Source organism: Dryas octopetala, chromosome 8 (assembly GCF_963921425.1).
Source record: "Dryas octopetala chromosome 8, drDryOcto1.1, whole genome shotgun sequence".
NCBI classification, from domain to species: domain Eukaryota; kingdom Viridiplantae; phylum Streptophyta; class Magnoliopsida; order Rosales; family Rosaceae; genus Dryas; species Dryas octopetala.
In genome coordinates, this window is record NC_141373.1 from 5,456,700 (window position 1) to 5,466,909 (window position 10,210).

At 40.0% G+C, this 10,210-nt stretch overlaps 1 protein-coding gene and 1 pseudogene across 1 annotated transcript; both read left to right on the forward strand.

Annotated features, from left to right (window-relative positions):
- Positions 1–1,748: 1,748 nt before the first annotated feature.
- On the forward strand, positions 1,749–2,294 carry LOC147276406 (mavicyanin pseudogene; annotated as a pseudogene).
- Positions 2,295–3,927: 1,633 nt separating this feature from the next.
- LOC147276407 (uncharacterized) lies at positions 3,928–4,953 on the forward strand. Its single transcript, XM_086255413.1, has one exon. It carries the CDS (start codon positions 3,928–3,930, stop codon positions 4,951–4,953), a length of 1,026 nt encoding a protein of 341 aa, XP_086111539.1.
- Positions 4,954–10,210: the final 5,257 nt, after the last annotated feature.

Sequence of the window (10,210 nt, forward strand, 5' to 3'; positions counted from 1 at the left end):
GTCGATCAGGATGAATGCTGAGGCTGAACAGATGGGGGACTACGACCCAGAATGCAAAAAGTCGAAAAATTCATCCGATCAGAAGTTACGGGCGGCCATCAGGATTCAGGATGTTCCTGAATGTTCATAAACTTCATAAAAAGAATGTTCATGTGGATTGTGAGATATAATTGATTAACTATTGTAATTAGAGTTGGTTCCTTGTTCATATTTGTGTTTAAATCATCAGGCATACTCATATCGTTCCCATACTTTGTAAAGACTATCACGCAATTGCTTTTGATTGACTGGGTAAGATCATAGCTTTAGTGTATGTAGCAAGAATAAACTTCTCGTGCAATGTTATTTTGGCTTCGCTTGAAAAGCAGTTCATGTAATTTTGCATCTCTCATTATGATTCCGACTGACTGTATGCTAAGCCAAAGATATTCGTGTGTTTTCCCCTTCAATTACAAGCTTTGGATTTTCAGATAAACCTCAACCCAAATATGGCTTTGACTACACTCTGAATTTTAATTTCTTATGGTCGCAAAAGATTAGTTTCTAAGGGCAAGGTCTCACTTGTCATCCAGGTACTTTATTTTCCCAGTGCATGTATAAGAAAATAGTAAAAACATTTTTTGCATACCATAGATCAGGGCAGTTTAATTATCTTGTGAATATGACTCTGCTTAAGAATCAAGATTGTATGGATTTGGTGAATATGTCAAAAATCTCACAAGTTAAAGGCTTAAACCCAAATTGTAATGCACAATGCAGTACAAGGAAAGCTTAGCTGATGCGGATATGCCCTATGAGGCCCATTATATATATTGTGGTAAAAAAATTTACAACCATTGTAAAGAGAAAACTTCTTGAGATAGCATCGAGAGTTGACCAAGTTTTTCAACATTTTCAATTTGTTTGAAATTTTAATTAATTATATCCAAAAAAAAAAAATGATCAACATGCGGCACACTAATCTTTTCTTTACACATACCACAAAAATGTAAAAATCTAACAAGTTATGCTCTTCAATATAATTTTTTTTTTTCTCTCTTGTGCTAGCTCAGTCCCATACTATTGGTGTGATATATATGAGTGTTGTCAGGATAAAAATGTTCTGTTATAAGTATAAGTTATATAAGCATATATAAGCACGTAAAGTTTGAACTATTAAATTGTAAAATTTTAAATTAAATAGGTATTTGACAATCTAATAGTTCAAATCTGACAAGATTATGTATGCTTATATAACTTATGATTATTAGAAAATCTGAAATATAAATAGCTCAGCTTGTCAAATGGCCGGTATTACCAGAGCATTTCAAAAACGTATTATATATTCTACCAAGTTAAGCCATAGCATAAGAGTGTGTACAGCCCCAAGGAAACGACACCGTTTCAACTTGTTGCGTAAAGCACAAGGCCCAGTCCAACTTTTTTTTTTGGACTGAGCCCAGTCCAACTTTGGGTCTAGACTTCAATCTTCGTTTCCTGTTTCATAGCTACTATCCTAAACTAATACCAAGTACATGAAAAATATTAACCATTTTAGGAAAAACTCTATATTTATTTCCTACCACTACTTGGAAACCCTTTTTCTACTAGGACTAGGCTAAAACTCACACTATTTATATGGGAGGCTGTGCATCCTTTGACACAAATTTTCACTCACCTACGGCTTCCTTATCTTTCACACTAAATTTGATCTCACTCACTTGATTCCTTTTTCTTATACTCTCTCTGCTCTCTTTGGTTAATTAGTCATGGCTTTGAGAAAGAGCACACTGATGATATGCTTGGTGACAATGGCTTTGTGTGGTGCTTGTTCTGGTGGTGCTGTTTACAAAGTTGGTAATTCAAATGGATGGACTTCTAGAGGGCATGTTGATTACAACAAGTGGGCTTCAACAAAAGACTTTCATGTTGGCGACACTCTAATTTTTGATTACAACAATCTATTCCATAGTGTGATGCAAGTGTCCGACCAAGATTTCCAATCTTGCAAAACTACATCTCCTATTGCAGCCTATACTTCGGGCTCTGACACCGTCACTCTTAAAAAGCCTGGTCATTTTTACTTTGTTTGTGGCAGCCCTGGTCATTGTCAAGTTGGACAGAAGGTATATATCAAGGTTACTCTACCTATACCAAATAGTTCTTTGGCGAGTCCAAGCCCGTCACCTTCCGCCTCTCATCCGAAAGATTCACCAAACTTAGTTATAAGCAGTGCTGCTCGAGCTATCCAATCAACCAATCTTGGATTGGCTGTCACCATTGTTGTGTTATGTCTTCTTGGTTTCATATTTTAGAGATACTTCAAAATATTTTAAGAATGTTTCTTAGTGTTGTTTTATTTTTTTGGTAATTAAATAGGATGTTTGGTGCATTGGATATTAATGGTTCAATGGATAACGTTTTTTAATGTAGAACTATGACTTAGTTTGAATAAATTCTTTTTTTCCATGCAAAAATATAAAGAAGTATATTGTTATGGTTGAATTTACTTGATCGATCCAAAGTAATTATAATATAAAGAAAGTGGGTTTGTGGCATTCGAATGATCATGTAGATCCATGCATGACATGAGCCTTACTGAGTCTGATGAGATAAATAGAGGAGTGTTGTAAATATATTGTTATATGTGGCTATCCCTGTAATTAGTTGTAGGGGCATACTAGTAAATATACAAAACCTAGTAAACCCTACTTCTATATAAGGATATTTATAACATGAATGAAAGAGACTGATCATATTCTCTCTGCCTCCTCTTTTCTACAAACCCTAATTTCTACATACTTTTACAACACGTTATCAGCACGAGAAGCTCTTTGGATTGTGGATCGCTAAACAAAAGAGGATCATCATTCAATTTGTTCTTCAGGTTCTCGCGGTATTTCTAAACCAGTAGCAGCAGCCCTCTTCAAGTTCTATAACATGGTATAGACATGTAAAATCTACTGGTTTTATCATGTATGGTGAAATTATAAAGGAAACTTCAGGTTCCTTATATGGCATTATTGAAGCTACAGGTTCAATATTTATGTATGAACTACTGGTTCATTAATTACCTGCAATTTCTACACATATATTCTAGTGCAAAAATTTAAACAAGTAAAATATTCATATACTCAAGTAGAACAGAAAAAATATCACAAAATTGTTTGAATAAAAGTTTCTGACATTTAGAGTATATATATTAAATGGTTTGTATACTAACAATAAATCATTAGCAGCACAGTGGTTAAGGTGCACTCTTGGTACCCAAGAGGTCCTGGGTTCAAACCCCAGGCATGACAAGAATTAACATCTCCTTTATACAAAGTTTCAGGAGGCCCGCCACGTCAGCTGCCACATGTCCGCCACGCAGGCAGCCAAGCCGCTGCCATGTCAGCGCCATGCAGGCGCCACGTCAGCGCCACGTCGCTGCCACTCCCACGCTGACACATGGCTAGCCTCCTGAAACTTTGTAAAAAGAAGATGTTAATTCTTGTCATGCCTGAGGTTTGAACCCAGGACCTCTTAATTGGGTACCAAGAGTGCACCTTAACCACTGTGCTGCTAATGATTTATTGTTAGTATACAAACCATTTAATATATATACTCTAAATGTCAGAAACTTTTATTCAAACAATTTTGTGATATTTTTTCTATTATACTTGAGTATATGAATATTTTACTTGTTTAAATTTTTGCACTAGAATATATGCGTAGAAATTGCAGGTAATTAATGAACCAGTAGTTCATACATAAATATTGAACCTGTAGCTTCAATAATGCCATATAAGGAACCTGAAGTTTCCTTTATAATTTCACCATACATGATAAAACCAGTAGATTTTACATGTCTATACCATGTTATAGAACTTGAAGTTTTTATTTATTGTTTATGGATATTATTGCCCGAAGCACTAATCATGATTATTTGTTCTTTTCAACCAAAGAATGTCAAATCTCAACAAGCTTGATTTTGTCGCTTTGGAAGTTTCCGGAAGAAACTATCTAAAGTGGACTCAAGATGTTAAGCTTCATTTGACTGCCAAGAAGATGAGATCGACAATCAATGCAGACAATGTTGTCGCAGAATCTCTTAAGGCAAGTGCCATGATCTTCATTAGGAAGCATATGGAGGAAGCACTTCAAGTTGAGTACCTCGCTGAAGAGGATCCACGAGCTCTTTGGGTTGCTCTGGAAGAGCGGTTTGACCATCAAAAGACCATTTTCTTGCCTGAAGCAAGACATGATTGGCAGAACATTCGTTTCCAGGATTTCAAATCCGTGAATGAGTATAATTCGGAGATCTGCCGGATCCGGTCGCTCCTCAAATTTTGTGGGGAGGAGCTCACCGAAGCTGACCTATTGGAAAAGACTTTCTCCACCTTCCCTGCCTCCTGTTTGGTCCTGCAGCAACAATACAGGGAGAGGAATTTTACCAAGTTCTCGGCATTGATCACCACTCTGTTGCTCGCTGAAAAGAACAACAACTTATTAATGAGAAATGATCAAGCCCGACCTGTCGGTACTAAAGCAGCACCATTGCCTGAAGCAAACGCTGTTGCTTATCGCGATTCAAACCGCGAAAGAGGATACCGAGGTCATGGAAAGGGCACAAAGTCTGACCGCCCGAGATATGGAAGGAAAGGTTCTCAGAGGAATGACCTGTATGACCGAGGCCAACGTGGCCATGGCCCACGTGGTAGGAACCACGGTCCCTCGGCCCCAAGAACTCGAAATGAGAGGAACACTGGTCCGGCCCGTCGCCACCAGAATCAGAATCAGAATGATATCTGTTACCGATGTGGAGGAACTGATCACTGGTCCCGCACCTGCCGTGCATCAGCGCAAGCTGTAAATGAGTATCACGCCAGTCGCGGAACTCGAGAGACCAATCTCGTTGATGGATCATTTCCTATGGATACCACCTTAGAGGTCACTGATTTCCAGACTGCTACTGGACACTTCGAGGATTAGAAATTCGATGACATGGATATGATCGGCGCTTGTGCCGTATTTATTTTCTGAATAATGTTTTTCTTATTCGGATTATTTTGGTGATTTATGATTTGGATTATTTGTTTTGGAAATTTGGTATGCTCGAATATTATTTAATTCAATCAAGTTATTTTCATACATGTGATCTATTGAATTAAATTTATGAATAAGCATGTTTAGTGGGGAAGTTTGTTGTCTGGCAGACAGTGCTACTACGCACACCATACTTCAAGATCGGAAGTATTTTTCAAACTTATTGCTTACTCATACCTCTGTGACAACCATATCAGGCCAATCCAACCTGATAGAGGGCCATGGAAAAGCCCATTTTTATGTTGTCCAATGGTACTGAATTACCATTAATGAGGCCTTATATTCTCCAAGTTCCAGAAGAACGTTGTTGAGTTATAAGGATATTCGAGCCAACGGTTATCACGTTGAAACCACTGAGGAAAATGGAGTGGAATATCTTTGCATAACCTCCAATTTGTATGGCCAGAAGCGTACATTGGAGAAATCGAAATGTCTCTCGAGCGGTCTTACATGACCACTATTTGATCGATTGAGGCCAATCACATAGTTAACCAGAAGTTAACCAATTCGAGCAGTTTCTTTCTATGGCATGACCGGTTGGGATACCCAGGTCAAAGTATGATGCGCCGTATCCTCAATTCATCACACGGGCATCCCCTTACTAATAAGGATCTTGTGTTTAGTGACACATTATGCCAAACTTGCTCGCTCAGAAAGTTGAATACTAGACCATCATATGCAAAGACTAGTAAAGACTCCATCCTTTTCCTGCAAATGATACAAGGGAATATTTGTGGACTTATCCAACCACCATGCGGACCATTTAAATATTTTATGGTTTTGGTTGATGCATCGACAAAGCGATCACATGTTACACTATTGTCCACAAGAAACGCTGCTTTTGCTAAACTTCTCGCCCAGAAGGCTCACCACACGGATTATCTTATAAAGTCCAGAAGATTTGATAATGCCGGAGAGTTTACATCGAAAACTTTCGATGATTATTGCATGCCCCTTGGGATTAATGTTGAACATCGAGTTCCCCATGTTCACACCCAGAATGGTCTCGCAGAAGCGTTCATTAAAAAATTACAAATGATCGCACGAACCTTGGTTATGCGCACCAAGCTTCCAATTTCTTCGTGGGGCTATGCAATCTTGCATGCAGCTATGTTGGTCCGGTTGAGGTCCACTGCTACCTAACCTTACTCCGCGTTACAGCTGGTGACTGGGTACGAACCTGACGTTTTGTACTTACGCGTATTTGGGTATGCAGTTTACGTGCCAGTTGCGCCGCTACAACGTACCAAAATGGGTCCTCAACGAACGATGGGCATATATGTCGATTATGAATCCCCATCCACTATACGCTTTTTAGAGCCCTTGACAGGCGATCTCTTTACCGCTAGATTTGCGGATTGTCACTTTGATGAGACAGTCTTCCCGCCGTTAGGGGGAGATATGAACGTCACCGTTCCTGAAGAACGACGTGAATTGACGTGGAATGTCCCCACTATGTCTCATCTCGATCCCCGAACCGCACAATATGATAGTGAAGTGCGGAGAATTCTAGATCTACAGAGTATAACTCATAATATGCCAGACGCATTCTCTGATCTAGCTAAAGTGACGAGATCACATATACCTGCTGCAAATGTGCCTGCAAGGATATCCGTCCCCGAAGGACGTGTCGTCCAAGGAGGACGTGTCGTTCCAAATGGACGAGGTACAACAATAGTGGCTAACCAGTCATATGTCCCTGCCCAGAAGTGAGGTTGACCACTAGGTTCGATGGACTCTTATCCCCGGAAGAGGATACATTTGGCACAAATGAGTCCCCTTGACATCGCGATCTCAATCGATCCATCTCACGAAATAGTTCCGGATTATGGGTCCGTCCCAGAAGAGACGGCGTTGGGGGACGCTCCAACGTTAGAACCCACTCCCGAGAACATAGAGATCTCTATAAATTATGCATGCTTAAGTGAGCTCTGGAATCGAAACGAGATTATCATCGATGATATATTTGTATTCGCGGTAGCTACCGAAATCATAACTAGCGATGACATCGAACTTCACTCCGTTGATGAATGTCAACGTCGAGACGACTGGCCAAAATGGAAAGAAGCAATCCAGGTCGAATTAGATTCCTTGACAAAGAGAAAGGTGTTTGGGCCTGTCGTTCCTACACCTTCCCCATGTTAAACCTGTAGAATTTAAATGGGTATTTGTAAGGAAGCGCAATGAGAAAAACGAGATTGTGAGATACAAGGCTCGTCTAGTGGCGCAAGGATTTTCTCAACGCCCTGGGATTGATTACGAGGAAGAGTATTCCCCCGTAATGGACGTCATAACGTTCCACTACCTTATCAGTTTGGTAGTTTCCGAAAAACTGAGTATGCAGCTTATGGATGTGGTCACTGCTTATCTCTATGGGGATCTTGATACAGAGATATATATGAAAGTTCTCGAAGGACTTAAGACACCCGATGCAAATAGTTCCAGACCACGGAACACGTTCTCCATTAGTTTGAGGCGTTCACTTTATGGATTGAAACAATCCGGACGGAGGTGGTATAACCGTCTAAGTGAGTATTTGATCGGGATGGGATATGTGAATAATGATCTATGCCCTTGCGTGTTTATTAAGAAAACAAGTTCTGGTTTCGCTATTATAGCTGTTTATGTCGATGACATGAATCTAATTGGTACTCCTGAAGAGATCAAGGAAACCGCTAAACACCTGAAATTGGAATTCGAGATGAAAGATCTTGGGAGAACGAACTTCTGTCTCGGCCTGGAGCTCGAGCACCGTGCAGATGGAATTTTGGTCCATCAATCGAATTACATCCAGAAGATGTTAAGGCGCTTTAATGAGGATAAAGCGAAACCTTCTAGCACGCCCATGATCGTCCGTAGTCTAGATCCTAAGAAAGATCCGTTTCGTCCCGCAGATGATAACGAAGAGATATTGGCACCAGAAGTCCCATATCTAAGTGCAATAGGCGCATTATTGTACTTGTCTCAATGTACTAGACCGGACATCTCATTCGCTGTGAACTTTTTAGCTAGATATAGCTCTGCGCCAACACGCCGCCACTGGAATGGCATAAAAGACTTTTTCCGCTACCTTAAAGGTACGACGGATATGGGCTTATTCTATCCCTAGCTACGCATCAAGGAATGGATCGAACCCCCTCGATCCTCGGAATGATGCCCGCCTTTTCGATATGCTGACGCAGGGTATCTATCAGACCCGCATAAGGCACGTTCTCAAACTGGTTATGTCTTTACCATTGAGAATACAACAATATCTTGGAGGTCTACGAAACAGACCTTTGTTGCTACCTCTTCGAATCATGCTGAGATTCTAGCCCTTCACGAAGCAGTTCGTGAATGTATATGGCTAAGAGCAGTTTCCAAGCATGTTCGAACTACGTGTGGGCTGAATTCCACCACTGATGAACCAACGATTATCTATGAGGATAATGCCGCTTGCATCCAGCAGATGAAGACAGATTTCATCAAAGGAGACAACACCAAGCATATTGTACCGAAGTTCTTCTTCGATCAACAGCAACAAGAGCATCAGATAATTGAAGTCAAGTAGATCCGATCTCATGACAACCATGCAAACCTCTTCACCAAGTCACTACCAAAGTCCACGTTCTTGATGCATGTTCGAGGTATTGGTTCGCGTAGATTGGCTAATTTATCTAGTATGTAGTCTTCAGGGGGAGTCGACATCAGGGGGAGTATCCCGAAGCATACTCGCTTGACCATCGTGTACTCTTTTGTCCTTCGTCCAGGGTTATTTTGTCCCACTGGGTTTTGTTACCTGGCAAGGTTTTTAATGAGGCACATCTTGGCATGGTCACCCTACTCATACTACATCCTGAAGATGTGTTGATTTGATGTATATGCATTTGCTCATCTTTTCTCTTCGACCACGGGTTTTTCCCATTGGGTTTACCGGGCAAGGTTTTGGTGTAGCAACTCTAATGCATCCCGCTCCCATTGACATACTATCTGCTTATAATCCAGAAGATATGACTTCACCTACTTTCGAGGTTCTGATGCGACTACTCCACACTCACGCGCGTTGCACTCTTTTTCCTTCGACCAAGGTTGTTTTTGTTCCCACAGGGTTTTTATTACTTGGCAAGGTTTTAACGAGGCAACTTAGAAGCGCATAGTAGAGACAACACTAATGACATGAAATATCCAAGGGGGAGTGTTGTAAATATATTGTTATATGTGGCTATCCCTGTAATTAGTTGTAGGGGCATACTAGTAAATATACAAAACCTAGTAAACCCTACTTCTATGTAAGGATATATATAACATGAATGAAAGAGACTGATCATATTCTCTCTGCCTCCTCTTTTCTACAAACCCTAATTTCTACATACTTTTACAACAAGGAGCACATAATATATATTTCTATTTTGTACTTGCTGTAGTTGGGTCTCTTTCCAAGCAAGGAGCAATTGCTAATACATAGTATACACTTATCAAAATAAGAGTGGTAGGGACGAATATTATCATCGTTTGTATACCTTTGGGCCTCTTACAAAGGTAGCAGATATCATACAGAGATAAATATACTGATGGGGCCTTTCAATCCAAGGTTCAATTATTTTAAGTTGGTTTCCTTTTCATCAAAACAATAATTACATTATCTTGTCGCCTTTCACCTATTCAACAATTCCTATCAATATATCTACTGGTTCCCACAATTATTGTTGTTCACCACTAAACCCAAGCTTAATTATAATTCGAGCTTTTTGCCTATCGTGGTTGCTATTATTGGTGCCTCACGAGTCTACCAGTCAAGTCTATACAAGTAAAATTGTAGTCGCTAACCAGTTAACTAGGCATTTAATTTGATATACGATGTTGGTCTATTCCTTAACATCTTAAGTTTTTAAAACACAATAATTGTCTAATATGGTATCAGAATTTTGTTTGGAAAGTTCTCGATTCAAATCCTCCATCTCTTAATTTTAGTGTGGAACACACCACCTTATGCATTCTAGTATGGGGATTGGGAGGGAGGGAGGGTGTACAATGCCCTATTAATTAGGGCTTCTTGGTGCTGTTTATGGTGGAGGGGGTGTCAGAAAGCATATATGTATAGAGTGGGGATTGCAAAAGCCTCCATGAATAGAAATGAGACCTGTCCTTTGAGATATATATGTTA

Excerpts from the sequence above, each read along its gene's own strand:
- LOC147276407 (XM_086255413.1), top strand. The coding sequence starts at position 3,928 with ATGTCAAATCTCAACAAGCTTGATTTTGTCGCTTTGGAAGTTTCCGGA.